The sequence below is a fragment of the Symphalangus syndactylus genome, chromosome 20, assembly GCF_028878055.3.
Source record: "Symphalangus syndactylus isolate Jambi chromosome 20, NHGRI_mSymSyn1-v2.1_pri, whole genome shotgun sequence".
Lineage (NCBI taxonomy): Eukaryota > Metazoa > Chordata > Mammalia > Primates > Hylobatidae > Symphalangus > Symphalangus syndactylus.
The window spans coordinates 27,310,474-27,325,060 of NC_072442.2; the positions used below are offsets into that span (position 1 = coordinate 27,310,474).

The 14,587-nt window shown below is 44.2% G+C and overlaps 1 protein-coding gene and 1 non-coding gene across 3 annotated transcripts in view; both read left to right on the forward strand.

The window, feature by feature from the left end:
- Positions 1–8,686: 8,686 nt before the first annotated feature.
- Positions 8,687–14,587, forward strand: part of BLMH (bleomycin hydrolase) — a 45,411-nt gene continuing 39,510 nt past the window's right edge. Inside the window, exons 1-5 of one of the 2 annotated variants that reach the window (XM_055256152.2) lie at positions 8,687–9,072; positions 9,373–9,570; positions 11,371–11,480; positions 12,927–13,068; positions 13,975–14,063. In XM_055256152.2, coding sequence (XP_055112127.1) covers positions 9,060–9,072; positions 9,373–9,570; positions 11,371–11,480; positions 12,927–13,068; positions 13,975–14,063 — 552 coding nt within the window. In that variant the 5' untranslated portion in view covers positions 8,687–9,059. Of the gene's footprint in view, positions 9,073–9,372; positions 9,571–11,370; positions 11,481–12,926; positions 13,069–13,974; positions 14,064–14,587 lie in introns of those variants that run through there. The other variant, XM_055256153.2, reaches the window with a different exon arrangement.
- Positions 12,692–12,798, forward strand: LOC129470813 (U6 spliceosomal RNA). The gene has a single exon (XR_008653340.1). It is a non-coding gene; the product is annotated as a U6 spliceosomal RNA (small nuclear RNA).

Here is a 14,587-nt window from a genome sequence, read left to right on the forward strand (position 1 = left end):
TTGGGAGAAACTTAGTTTATAGTTTAAATGATAATAGCCTTTCCCCAAATTAAACTGCCTTTGTAAAACTAATGAAAGATCATCAAGTTAGGAGGGTTAGAGGAGCATGGATTCTGCTAAGATCTAGGTGTGAACAATGACCAGCCATTATTACAGAGGTCACAAGATTTGCATCTTCCTCAGTTACTCCTACTGATAACATCACTATTGTAGAACATCTACTATTGTAGAACCTAAGATTGGCCTTTTGAGATGTCTTTTCAGGCTTCTGCGTTTCTGACAACCAGATGGCCTCACCCAGACCCACGACTCTTGACTCAACTGGTCCTGTGGCCCCCACCCAGAAGAAGACTCAGCACACAAGGACTGGGGTTTCCACATCCCCATGACTGTATCCCCAACCAATCAGCTGAACCCATTCCTTTGCCTGCCAAACTGTCTTTGAAAAACCCTAGCCTCTGTGTTTTCAGGGAGGCTGATCTGAGTAATAATAAAGCTCTGGTCTCCTAATTAGCTGGTTCTGCGTGTATTAAACCCTTTTTCTATTGCAGTTCCCCTGTTGTGATAAATTGGCTCTATCTGGGCAGCAGGCAAAATGAACCCAATGATCTTGTTAAGTGCTGCTTGTTTCTACAAGGCCCTTGCCCTTGCTTTCTCTCACAGGTCCTCACAAAGCCAGATCTTTATTGCCATTCAGTTTCAGGACAAATAGTCACCTCCTTAAAGAGGACTTTAATGCCACTACTCCCCCTGGCCAGTCACTATCACATCATTGTGTTTTATTTTCTTTATGTCACTATTTGAAATTATCTGCATATATTTGTTTATTGTCTAACTCCCCCACTAGAATGCAAGCACCAGAGGGGAGAGACCTTGTCTATCTGGTTTTCCTGTGTATTTCTGTATCTAATACAGTGCCTGACATGTAATAATGTTCAGTGAATTTTTTTTTTCTCTTTTTTTGAGACGGGGTTTCACCATGTTGGCCAGGCTGGTCTTGAACTTCTGGCCTCAAGTGATCCACCCGCCTTGACCTTCCAAAGTGCTGGGATTACAGGTGTGAGCGACCATACCCGGCTGAATTCTTTTGTATTAATCAAAAAATAATGATTAATTTTGTTGTGTTCATTTTCCCTGTTAGATTGAAGCTTCTTGAGGTCAAGGACTAGTCTTCATTTTTTGTATTTCAAGTGCCTAGTACAGTTGCTGCCAATCAGTAGGTGTTCAACGAGCAGTTAAATAAATGAATGAAAGAGAGAAATTTGGGGAAAATATAATGTCAACCTATTCCCTTTATGGGAAATATAATTTGAAGTTGATTCTCTCTCATTTTCTTTCTTACCGATATAGGAGAATTTTGTGAGTACAGTCATATTCCAATGAGTAAAACATGCATACCTTTCAAAGGGCTTCATGATTTGACTATAAACCATTTTTTCAACCTCATCTCTTATCTCCTATATACATTTTTTCCCCTGCCATTTACTCTATGCTACTGCCACATCAAATTCTAGAGCAGCCGAATTTTATGAAAGGGATACATTCCTGAAATCTTCACATAAAATTTAAAACTTTCAAAATCCAAGACTATTTTTCTCATAGCAATAAATGTGAATTTACTGAAGGAAAGATACTATTTTTCCAGCTAAAATGGCTCCACCATGTGGCACTAGCATAAACAGTTTCTAATTCACTTTACCACCACCAGGTTTGAAAGTATGCAATTCCTGACAAATATTAAATATTACAAAGGTTTCACACCACTTCAAATTTTGTGTATATAATGAAGCATTATTAATGGTTTATAATGAATGATTTCAAATTTGCGTAACTCAAATGCTCATAAAACTCAAACGTTTTCATTGTTCTTGAATCAGACTCAGGGCCATTCATGCCTCTACCTTTGCATATGTTGTTTCCTCTGCCTAGAATGCTCTGTGAAGTGCTAGCACCTAGAGCAGTGACCGGCAGAAATGTCATATCCAGAGGTGAGAATAATGTGGGTGTAAACAACATTCAAGAACATTGGATCGTGTTTCAAAAAAAACCCAAAAATAATCTACAACTAATGTTGAATATGCTGAACCATTTAAAACCTGAATCTAAAGTTCTTTGGGCTGAAGGAGGGGCCACAGGGTTGGGTTAAGCCCACATGGAGTTTAGGAGTGGCAGGGAAGGTGGAAGTCAGAAAGCTGCCAGTTCTCCTGGACACAGATGGGTGCACGCCACATTCTGGAGAAAAGTTATAGTGAAGGGATATAGGCTCCTGTGGGCCCCAAAAGCCCCAGGATCCAGTATCTCAAAGTTTTGGCAGGGTCAGCACCTGCTGGCTTTGCTCATCTCAGGGAGGCGGGAATTATAAGGATAAGAATGGGGATGAGAGTGGAAGAGGAGAAATAATTTTCCCAAACTCCACCCAGGTCATTCTAAATCAGGGGTTGAAAACACAAATATCCATAGGCAATAAATGTAACACTTTTTTCCCCTCTTTTGATGGAGAAATTACTATCATGGGAAAACAATGTATTTTTTTCTTTTTTTTTTTTTGCAGGGTTCAGTTCTGTTGCCCAAGCTGGGGTGCAGTGGTGCAATCTCTGCTCACTATAACCTCTGCTTCCCAGGCTCAAACCATTCTCCCACCTCAGCCGGGTAGTAGCTGGGACTATAGATACACACTACCATGCCTGGCTAATGTTTGTATTTTTGGGAGAGATGGGGTTTTGACATGGGATTTTTCTCGGCCACTTTGCCAGCCAGAGACCTCCGGCCAGTGATGCCCCTGTCCAGGCCTTGCTTGGCACTGGGCTTGCTGCAGGAGGCACCCAGCCCACTCGGCCCATAGGCTGTGCCTGGTTTGTGCTCCAGCATGGATCGCACAGGCACCACAACTGCATGCTCAGCTCCCAGTGGGAAGGGGTGTGTGGGTGAGCGAGTGCAGGGTCTGGCCAGCAGCCCCAAGTGCTGGCATAGAAGCAGGCTCCATGTGGGGCTTGCAGTTGGACCGCACCTGTCCCAAGAGACTCCTGCGGTGGACTCTGGCATCCAGGTGAGGGGAACGTGGTGGTGCCCAAACAGGGAAGCCTGTGACCCTGAAGCCCCAGAGGGGGTGTTACAACATGCTAACAGCTCTTTTAGTCTGGGGTTAACAGTTCTATCAGTCCCACTGCCCTGCTCTAGCCCATGGCTCTGGGTTGCCCCAGCCCTACCATAGTGTGGGGCAGCTGCCAGGTGCCAATGCGGGGCAGAGGGCTACAGTGTTACTGCCTTTTCGTATTTGCATTCAGCAGGGTCCTGAGTTCTTGTCCCATGTCCAAGAAGAATGAGACTATGCTGACAATCAAAGGGTGAGGAGGGCGGAGAAGAGTTTTATTGAGCGATGAAATACCTCTCACTAGAGAAGGAATGCAAGAATGGTCCGCCACCTGAAATTGGGTGGTCTCTCTCCCAGTGTGGCTGGGTCTGGGGCTTTTATGGGCTCAGAATGGGGCAGCATGTGCTGACTGGTTTGTGGTTATGGCAAAAAGGCTAAAACAAAGGCACAGCAGTGTAAAAAATCAATTAGGGAAGGGTAGGTATATGTAAATTAAGTGAAGGATGGGGCTTAGTCAGGGGAAAGCATGCCAAACAGGAAGAGGAGTTCTCAATCCAGTCCACAGATTCATCCAAGACTTGAAGCTTGGCTTTCAGGCTTTAAACTGTCTTTGGCTTGAAGGTGGGATTTCACCAGGGACCCGCCCCTATTGCCTAGGTGTTTGACTGCCTCCTATCACTATCAGTTTCACCATGTTGCCCAGGCTGGTCTTGAACTCCTGGATTCCAGTGATCGGCCTCCTCGACCTCCCAAAGTGGTAGGCATGAGCCACTGCACCCAGCCAAAACAACAATATTTTAAAGAGAAGCCAGCTACCCAGATTTGGGTCCAAAACTTCCCAATTTTAAATATTGTCTCAAAAAAAATTTCTTTTGAGACAGGGTCTTGCTCTGTCACCCAGGCTGGAGGGCAGTGGCATGATCATGACTCACTGCAGCCTCAACCTCCCAAACTCAAGCAACCCTCCCATCTCAGACTTCCAAGTAGCTGGGACTAAGGTGCACACTATCACACTGGCTAATTTTTGTATTTTTTATAGACACAGGGTTTTGCCATGTTGCTCAGGCTGATCTCCAACTCCTGAGCATTCTGCCTGCCTCAGCCTTCCAAAGTGCTGGGATTCCAGGCATGAGCCACTGCCCTGGCCAGCTCAAAAATTTTAAATTACCACGCAGGCCAAACAAAACATCTCAAAGCTGAATTTGCTCCAGTAGGCTACCAATGTGTGAACTCTGAAGTTGACTATCACATCTGGTGAAATATAAGGAGGTTTCCTGACCAAGGCAAATCTTGGAGTTAGTGGGGACAACACAAGTATGAATGAGTTTCATAGAATTGGAGAATGTTTGTGTTAGATTCTAGCCTAGACTTCCATTCAACATAAAAACCTGGTCTTTTCTATTGAAATAGAAGTAGTTGTGGCCGGGCACAGTGGTTCATGCCTGTAATCCCAGCACTTTGGGAGGCCGAGCCAGGCAGATCACCTGAGGTCAGGAGTTCGAAACCAGCCTGGTCAACATGGTGAAACCCCGTCTCTACTAAAAATACACAAATTAGCCGGGTATGGTGGCCAGGCACCTGTAATCCCAGCTACTTGGGAGGCTGAGGCAGGAGTATTGCTTGAACCTGGGAGGCAGAGATTGCAGTGAGCCGAGATCATGCCATTGCACTACAGCCCGGGGGACAAGGGCGAGACTTCATCTCAAAAAAAAAAAAAGAAGTAGCTGACAAACACATGTCGAAGATTGGTGGACAGCAAAGGAGGAGACACAGGGTGGAAAATTTGCCTTGAGACTGGCCTTGTTTGCTTTAACTTGGTAGAGTGGCATGGAAGCAATAGGCAGAAGGCATATCTGCAGTGGCAGATGATGCTACCTCAAAGGATTTATAAAGATTTTCTTTTCTTTCTTTTTAGAGACAGCTGAATATAGCAGTGTGATCATAGCTCACCGCAGCCTCAAACTCCTGGGCTCAAGTGATCCTCCCATCTCAGTCTCTAGCTAGGTCTAAAAGTATCTGCTACCACATTCAGCTAATTTTTTATAAAACTTTTTCTTTCTTTCTTTTTTTTTTTTTTCTTCAGTGGTGGAGTTTCACTATGTTGCCCAGGCTGGTCTTCAACTCCTGGCCTTTGACTCGAGGCAGGAATCCTCCCACCTCAGCCTCCCAAAGTGCTGGGATTACAGGTAATATTTTCTTTTTTAATATTATGGACTTCATACTAGAATTCCGTTTCTGGTTGCTTTGTCCCACGAAGTGTCACTGGGCTGTACAACATCTCTTCTGGCTGGAATAAGAGGGATAGAACACAGAATTTTCTTCTTGGAGAAATGTCTTCCTGGATAGGTCATTTGGGGGCAACCCACTGGGAAACCAGTTTTATTCTGTACCTCCTCACCATGCCCACATGGGGGCTGAGTGCATGGGTGTGAATTGCTGGGTGGAAATCTGGTAATAAGGGTGCCACCCTGATGATGAGGACAGAGCAGGAGGCCAGCAAAGAGATGATGATAGAAATCTCTGGGCATGGGGTGGAGAAATGTAATTGCCAGCGTGGAAAGGGTGGCAATAGCTGTAAAACTGGTCCCCTCCACCTTCCCCAGTGATTCTATCTCCTCCTGAGCTCTTACTCTTGCAATTGTATCCTCTCTGACATATATGTAATCTCTCATCTGTACTGGTTCCTTCCTCTCATCCTCCAGTAGAAATAAATTTACCCTTTCTCCCCAAACAGCTTCCCTAATATTTACCTCCCTCTCAACTCACTACAATGTGGCTTCTGCCCACCCTTCCCTTCCACTAAAACTGCCCTCTCTAAGGTTGCCTGTAACCCAGTTGCCAAAACCAATCTTACTTGACTTTCTGCAGCTTTTAGTTCAATTCACTGTCCTCTCCTTGCCTTCCTGGGATTCCAGGACATAACTCCCCGGGTCTCCTACTTCTCTGACTGCTCTATTTCTGCTGGCTCCTCTGTCTTCACCCATACTTCAAACATTATCATTTTCAGAGCTAATGCTACCCCCATATGGCATCCTTATAAGAAGTCGTGAAAGCGGCCGGGCGTGGTGGCTCATGCGTTTAATTCCAGCACTTTGGGAGGCCGAGGTGGGCAGATCACGAGGTCAGGGGTTCAAGACCAGCCTGGCCAACATGGTGAAACCCCGTCTCTCCTAAAAATGCAAAAGTTAGCCGGGTATGGTGGTGCGCGCCTGTAATCCCAGCTACTCAGGATGCTGAGGCAGGCGAATTGCTTGAACCCAGGAGGTGGAGGTTGCAATGAGCCGAGATTATGCCACTGCACCCCAGCCTGGGTGACAGAGCGAGACTCGTCTCAAAAAAAAAAAAAAAAGGTAGCGAAAGGTACATCATACTCTGTGCACAGCCTCGGCCAGGGTGCACGGCTTGGCAAGCAGAGCCTGGACTGCATTTTAGTCCCTACTCACCACGCTCAGCCTGGTGCCCTTGTGCCATGAACACCCTGTGCAACTGCACATTGCAGCCCAGGGCACTATCTGTGGTCTTCATCTCTTTCTTGCTCTATCCTCTTTCCCTCTGTAACCCTGCTGACTTTCATGGTTCCAACTCGAACCTATGTGTCTCATCTAATCTCTAGACATCTTTTCATCTACGTCCTGAACTTCTCTTCCTGGGTGTCCTGTGGGGCATCCTAATTTTGCTATGGCCCAAACTCAGTTCAGATCTGCACACTTGCAAATATGCAAATATGCCTATTTTTCTGTATGCCCTCTCTTGGTTAATGACACCACCTTCCATCTTGTTATTCCGCTGAAAACTTCAAGATTATCAATGCCTCTTCCCTTTCCGCAATTTAAGGCTTTTGTCCTCTCCCAAGTTCACTACTGGAAGAATCTTCTAACCAGTTTCCCTATCTCCAGAGCCTCTCCCCTCCAAATCACTCTCCCCACTGCCACCAGGTTTCTTTTTTCACACAGACTTGAACATATTTTTCCTTTGTTTCAAAACCCATTTTGTCTTCTAATTAACCACAAGATAAAGTCTAGATGCTCAGGCATTGCAAATAAAACCCTTTATATCTTGGCCCGAACTACAAAACTTTTCCAGTCCTACACCTTGCCTCTGCTCCCGAAACATGCCTTGCTCTTAGCCACATCCGATTATGATGCACCCTTTCTTGAACATGATTTTAGTCACTGCGCCTTCGCTGGTGCCTTGAATGCTCTTCTCCTGTTCTTTGACTTGTAAAAATCTCATCCACTCTTCAAGATCATGCTCTCTTGTCACTTCTATTTTCAGGCACCCTTTGGCCCTGATTGACAGTGCTCTCCTCATTGCTTCTACAGTCTACAGCGCTACTGGTATGCTACTACAGATAGTCTAAAAGTTGCTTTGCATCTCTTTCCTACTACACTGCGTTTCTTAAGGGCAAGATTAAGCTTCGTTCGTCTCTATGTCATCAGCAGTTTGTCCAGTGCCTAGTTAGTACATGTTAGATATTGAATAAAAATTTATGACTTGAATTGGGCAGGATGCTTGAACATCATTTTGTGAAAGGACCAGTGATTTCTTTCTGTATAATTTTCAGCCTCTTCTTTTTCAGATATTGAAAGAACCTCAGAATAGGATGGTTGATGGGCCCACTTAAAATAGTTGCTATGTTATAGCCCCAATTTTTAGCCAAGTCTCTCTAGGGACATAGAAACTGTGCTTTCTCAAATGACTGATTGGTGCCTGAGTATGGATTTTTCCAGATATCAGAGTTCCTTAGAACTGCGATGATTTTCAATCTAAGAAGACCTAGATTCCAGGTTACACACACACACACACACACACACACACACACACACACACACACAACCTCATTGTTTTGAATAGCAGATACAGGGTTTCAGTGTTTTTGTTTTACCCTCTGTGGGTTCTATCCCAACATCTTACTAAGGGCTGAGATTTCAGGGCATGAAAAATGGAATCAACAAAAACAAGGTTTTTACAATCTCAAAACTTCGGGAAACTGTTGAGTTATCTTGAAAGCCTAGAGGGGGAGCATCAGTTAGTTTTGTAGAGAACTCGGCGGAACAATATTGATGCATAAGGCTAGCCTCTGTCATCCTCCTTAGTTAAACCCAACGGGACATGCTGGACTATACAGGAGACACTCGTGGACTCCGTGAAGACCAGATGGGTAGTGTTCTTGAAATGAGCAGATGTCTATTTGTAGAACTCTGGTAGTAGCTTTGGAGTGGGTGGGAAAGAGCTTGGTTCCAATTTCCCCTCAAAGACAATTATTTGCTTCTGATGAGAATCCAAGCAACAAGTTGCCATTGAGAATGCAGTGACTGGTCAGCAAACGAAGCCTACAGGAAGAGCCTTCGGGTGCATTCCTTGTGACATATGGACCCGTCCTAAGCCCGACGCTTAATTATGGGACCTCTCAGCTCCTCCCTCCCGCCTCGAGCTCCCTTTTGGCTTCTCACAAGGCTTCCTGGGGACGATTCCCCGATGCTAGAGTACTTGGGGTCTGGGCCCATAGGGAACCCGTCAGCTTCCCTCCTCGGAGCGGGCCTGATCCCGGGAGGGCGCCCGCGCGGCCCGGAGGCGGGAACCCGGGGCGGGGAGGGGCGAAGGCTCCGGCGCCGCCCTGGCGCGCAGATCAACTGCGCGGTCGTGCGCGGGGGCAGGAGCGGCCTCAGCCCCCGGGCGCTGGCTGACCCAGAGCTTCAGCTAGGCCGCCCCCGTCGGCCCTCCCCCGGGCGGGGCCAGCCCCGACGGCGCTGACTCAGCAACGCGAGGGGGGAGTTTTGTCCCTCCGCGGACCCCGTTTCTCCCGGCCTCAGCCTCTCCGCCGCCGCCGCTGAGCCGGTTTCCTTTTTCCGGCGCTCCGAGTGCGAGAGACAAGTCGAGCCCCGTAGGCAGCGAGCCGCAGCGCAACCCCGGCGCTCGCCCAAGGACCCTGGAAGCTACCGTTACCCCGCCAGGCAGCGTGGGCGCCATGAGCAGCGCGGGTGAGGTCCTGCCGTCCCCCGCCGCGGTCCTCTCTGGAGGAGCTCCGCGGTCCCCGTGAGGCCCGGCGGTGGGGAAGGCCGGGGGCTGGAACCCTGGGCGATGGCGGGGAGGGAGCTTTCGGGGCAGGCTGGAGCGGCCTGGAGGGAGACAGCGCCTTGGAGGAGGACGCCGCTCATGGGTTTCCCCGCTGCAGCAGGCACCCCAGGATGCGCTTACGAAGTTAGATCCGAGACGCGGGAGCCCCAGATCAGCCCTTTCCCCCGTTTTTGGCGTTAAAATCCCGTTTGGCTTCCCAACAGGACTGAATTCGGAGAAGGTAGCTGCTCTGATACAGAAACTGAATTCCGACCCCCAGTTCGTACTTGCCCAGAATGTCGGGACCACCCACGACCTGCTGGACATCTGTCTGAAGCGGGCCACGGTGCAGCGCGCGCAGCATGTGTTCCAGCACGCCGTGCCCCAGGAGGGCAAGCCAGTCACCAACCAGAAGAGCTCAGGTGTGGGCTTCCACTTCTCCCATACTTTCCTTGACCTGACAGCGTCCCATTTTGGTGTCTAATTTAAGAGTGGTCTTAAATGCGTACTGAAAGAACTGGTCGTAAATTCGTAAAGAATGAGGCACAGGTACAGGCAGGTCTACGAACATTACCCATGTGGTTTGTTTTGGTGTTCTGTGGCTTGTTAGCACATGCGGTTAGAGTACAAAAGTGACATGTCCATGAGTATACGTTTGAGTGTAATTGACTATATTATGTTCCAATGTTATGTGGTTTGTAGCCCATGTCTTGGAGCTGTATGGTCTTGGTCACAAAACAGAACATGTGAAAATGTTCATATCCTTGGAGGACTCCCCAGAAATGCCCTGAAGCCCCTATACTATGAAATAGAAAAGATACAATGTAATGACATTAAAATGTCATCAGATGTTACTTTTAAATATGCTTCTTGGTTACAACTGAAGCTAATGTGCTGATGGGCTCAGTTCCCACCAGTAGATCAGTTTGTAATACAGAAAAAAGTTCTTTTCTCATGCCTTACTGGTCAAGAAGTCTCGTTTTGCTGTCTGCTTTCTAGCACCACTCTCAGAAAAAAACAGGTATAGTGAAAGATTGGATATCCAGCGATTTAAATAAGGAGCACATTCTTACAACAAAATTGTACTAAAAGGAATTTTTAGTCTTTCTGTACTTAAAAACGACCTCCCAGTCTATCTATATGGACAGGAAGCACATCAGTGCTTGTTTAGAGTCGGTCAGAACTCACAAAGCACACATTTAACGTGAGTACATTTTATTGTATGTACATTATACCTGAATAAAATTGATTTTTTTAAATGTTAAGGAAAAAGTCAAGACCTTACAATAATTAATGTTTTGCTCTAGAAGAAAGTGCTGGGAGTGCTGTGGGCTCTCAGGCTACAGATGATCCAGTTAGTAATGTCACAGTGGTCCTACGTAGTTTAGATTGTAGTGACCCGTTAGGGAACAGGTCAGGTCTTACACATTTTGTAGTGTCACTTTTATATACAAAAGATCCAAATAGCATGTGAGCTGTGTAGTTTATTTTCGTGCAGTTTTCACATCACCAGCGCATCCAGATCCCCTCTACTAGAAATATATAGCGTATAGGAGAGAGGTGACATACAGGTAAATCTAAGGTAAAGACGAACTAATAGGCACTAGTGACTTTCAAAAAACACTGTAGTTAACTAGAGTTTTCTTCTTGTTACAAAATTATTTTTGTTTAATATAATTTGCAAATACCAAGTGAATATTTTTCCTGTATATTTGTCAAGTCTTTGTGTGTGTAAATATGCATTGATATCTTATACATTGTTATGTAAGCTACCTATCTTTTTCACTTACCAGTATATTATAAACATTTTCATATTGGTAAAAAAGTTATACCCAATACAAGTCAAAGTTTTTCCCTCAGAATTTTCCTTCAGAAAAGAGATAATTTCCCTATATTTAAGACCTTGAAAGACTTTTCTAATGGCGCTCTCAGTTAATTTATTTTGAAGTAGAGTACAATTTGGAGAAGGCATTACTCTGAAAAATGGATTCTTTATTTGATATGTAAAGAGTGTTTTTGTGTTAAAGATATTAAACCTTTGCATATATATTGCTAATAATAATTACCACCTTTCTTGTTTTGTTTTTAATCTTTCTGCTCTTTCTGATTTACTCTTTCTGAATTGTCCAGATCTTGTCGTGAGTTCATTGGTGGGAAATACAGTTGGAGCAGTGCAGTCTATGTGAACCCTCATAATTTCTTGATGTGCTTTCTTGTTTCAGGGCGATGCTGGATCTTTTCTTGTCTGAATGTTATGAGGCTTCCATTCATGAAAAAATTAAATATTGAAGAATTTGAGTTTAGTCAATCTTACCTGTTTTTTTGGGACAAGGTATGGGACGGATCTGGCAAGATTCTTTTTGTGTCGATACCAGCCTTGGTAGGGACTGCCTCTTCATTTGTTGCTTTTCCAGTTATAGCCTGCCCTTTCATAATAGGTGAGACACCTTTTATTCTGACTTCCAGAGTATCAAAAGTTGACTCTTTCAAAGGCAGAACTGTTTTTGGTTGGTAGGTGACCATTTTTTTGCAATGAAATAAGTTTACTACTCATCTTACTGCTCGCTTGTCTATTTAAAATTTTAAATTTTATATTCAATATTCAATATATCTCCCTTTTTAACATCTTTTTAGGTTATTTGTTCTTTTCTAGGACCTAATTTCCCTTCTCAAGAACTTGTCTGAAAAACAGTAAATAATTTTATTTCATTGTTTCTTTATTTATTTTTTTGAGACAGTCTCACCCTGCCATCCAGGCTAGAGGGCTGTGGCACAATATCGGCTCACTGTAACCTCTGCCTCCTGGGTTCAAGCCATCCTCTCAACTCAGCCTCCCAAGTAGCTGGAATCACAGGCACATGCCACCACGCCCAGCTAATTTTTGTATTTTTAGTAGAGACAGGGCATTTCACCACGTTGGCCAGACTGGTCTCGAACTCCTGACCTCAAGTGATCTGCCTGCCTTGGCCTCCCAAAGTGCTGGGATCACAGGTGTGAGCCACCACTCCTGGCCATATTCCATTTCCTAATCTTCAAAATGTATATTACTGACCTGGTTTGGTGGCTCATGCCTGTAATCCCAGCACTTTGGGAGGCTGAGGTGAGAGGATTGCTTGAGCCCAGGAATTCGAGACCAGTCTGGATCTGGCGAAACCCTGTCTCTACAAAAAGTACAAAAATTAGCCATGTGTGGTGCACATCTGTCCTCCCAGCTACTCAGGAGGCTGAGGTAGGAGGATTGCTTGAGCCCAGGAGGTTGAGGCTGCAGTGAGATTGCACCACTGCACTCCAGCCTAGGCAACAGAGCATGACCCTGTCTAAAAATAAGTAAATAAAATATATATTACATAGGTGTTCATTAAACGTTCATCGATTAAAGACTTTAAATATCAGGTTTTGTTTTAGCGTTGGAATGTAAACACTGTACACATATACACAATATATTAGGATACATACACAGGTAAAAGAAGAAACTTCAGATATTCTGATGAAGTCAGATACTGATGTTTATTTACCAGTTTTAGTTTAAAAATACTTATTATGGTGCTTGTTTCAGCATCATAAATACCCAAACTGGAGTGATACAGAAGAGATTAGCATGGTCTCTATACAAGGATGACATGCAAATTCATGAAGGGTTCATGTTTTTAAAAAGAAAAAAAAAAAAACTATTATGTTGATTCCATGGTAATTCCAAGACTCCCATTCTGTTGATAATGCCAATGAAATTATTGACACTTTTTTCTTTTAATTTTATTTAACTTTCTTTGCTCTTTAGGTTGAACGCTGTTATTTCTTCTTGAATGCTTTTGTGGACACAGCCCAGAGAAAGGAGCCTGAGGATGGGAGGCTGGTGCAGTTTTTGCTTACGAACCCTGCAAATGATGGTGGCCAATGGGATATGCTTGTCAATATTGTTGGTAAAAGTTCTTTCTTTAATGGAACTGAAACTCAGCATGATTAAGTAAGCCTGTAGTTAGGCATGGGCCAGTTCTTTGGTGGTTGTGTACAGAGTAGAATTGGTCTCTGAGAAGGATATATAGTTATTTCTAAGGACCTTTAGTTCACATTCTCACCTATAAAGTGCCTTCTTAAATGAGGATTAAGGAGAGAGCTACTGTGAAGGATGGGTTGGAAAAGAAAAGGTAGTATTAAGGAGAACTAATTTTCTGTGAAAAAATTGTTTTCTTATCCATTGATGTAATCAGGAAACACATTAAAACTGGAGCTGTGTTAAAATGTCTTCAAAACATCTTTTGGAAAATCTCGTCATGCTGAGCACTTTACAAAAGTATGATGGATACATTTGATCTTGACCACAAGGCTGAGAAGTGACCAAGTATAGTAGATAAAAAGAATAGAATTAATTCTAACACAGACAGATAAATATGCACGTTAAAAACCTACTTAGGCTGCGTAAGGTGGCTCAGGCATATAATCCTAGCACTTTGGGAGACCAGGGCAGGAGGATTGCTCAAGCCCAGGAGTTCAGTACCAGCCTGGGTAACATTGTGGGGCCCTGTCTCTACAGAAAATAAAAAAATGAGCTGCACATGGTATCATGCACCATAGTTGCCACTACTCAGGAGGCCAAGCCTGGGAGTTCAAGGCTGCAGTGGGCCAGGATTGTGTCACAGCCCTCCAGCCTGAGTGACAGAGCAAAACTCTGTCAAAAAAAACACAAAAAAACCCTGCTTCATAATATGAGGTATAAGATTTTCTGAAGTAAGCCAGGAAAATACCGCCTATTTTTTGAAAGAATCACTATTTTTGCCAGGGTTTCTAATCTTTTACCTTCTTTAACACTAGAGTTTGTTTTCTTTTAGAAAAATATGGTGTTATCCCTAAGAAATGCTTCCCTGAATCTTATACAACAGAGGCAACCAGAAGGATGAATGATATTCTGAATCACAAGGTACAATACATGAAGCAGGGTTAGATTGAGTTTAGTGTGCTTTCCTTAAAACTTATTTTTTAAAAGGGGTTCCTGGGTATCTCAGTGTATACAGTTTGTGTACGAGATAACTACCAATGTCAATGTTTGTCAAAAGCAATGTAGCTACTTAATAACTTTAAAAATAATTAATATTAGAGGGTTTTTCCTTTTAAAAAACTTCCACTTTTATTTCTGTTGATGTTAATGTTTTCTTAGGGGGATAGTTAGGAAATAAAGTCCCATGTCCAATTAATATTGGCCACAAGCACTCAGGGTGCTGTGTCTCTCACTTGGTTCTAGTGGAGGCAGGCTAGGACTGCTTTATGTGCTAGTAAAACCAAAAAGAATATTCGCAAGATTCCCTTAAAGAGGGTGATGTGTTCTGAGACTTCCCCAGACCACATCAATGTGGTTTATCCACCCACTTAAGATTTGTTGTAGTTATTGAACTGCTTTTTATTTGCTTCAGTTATCTTAATGAATCATTTTGTCTTCTCTACATA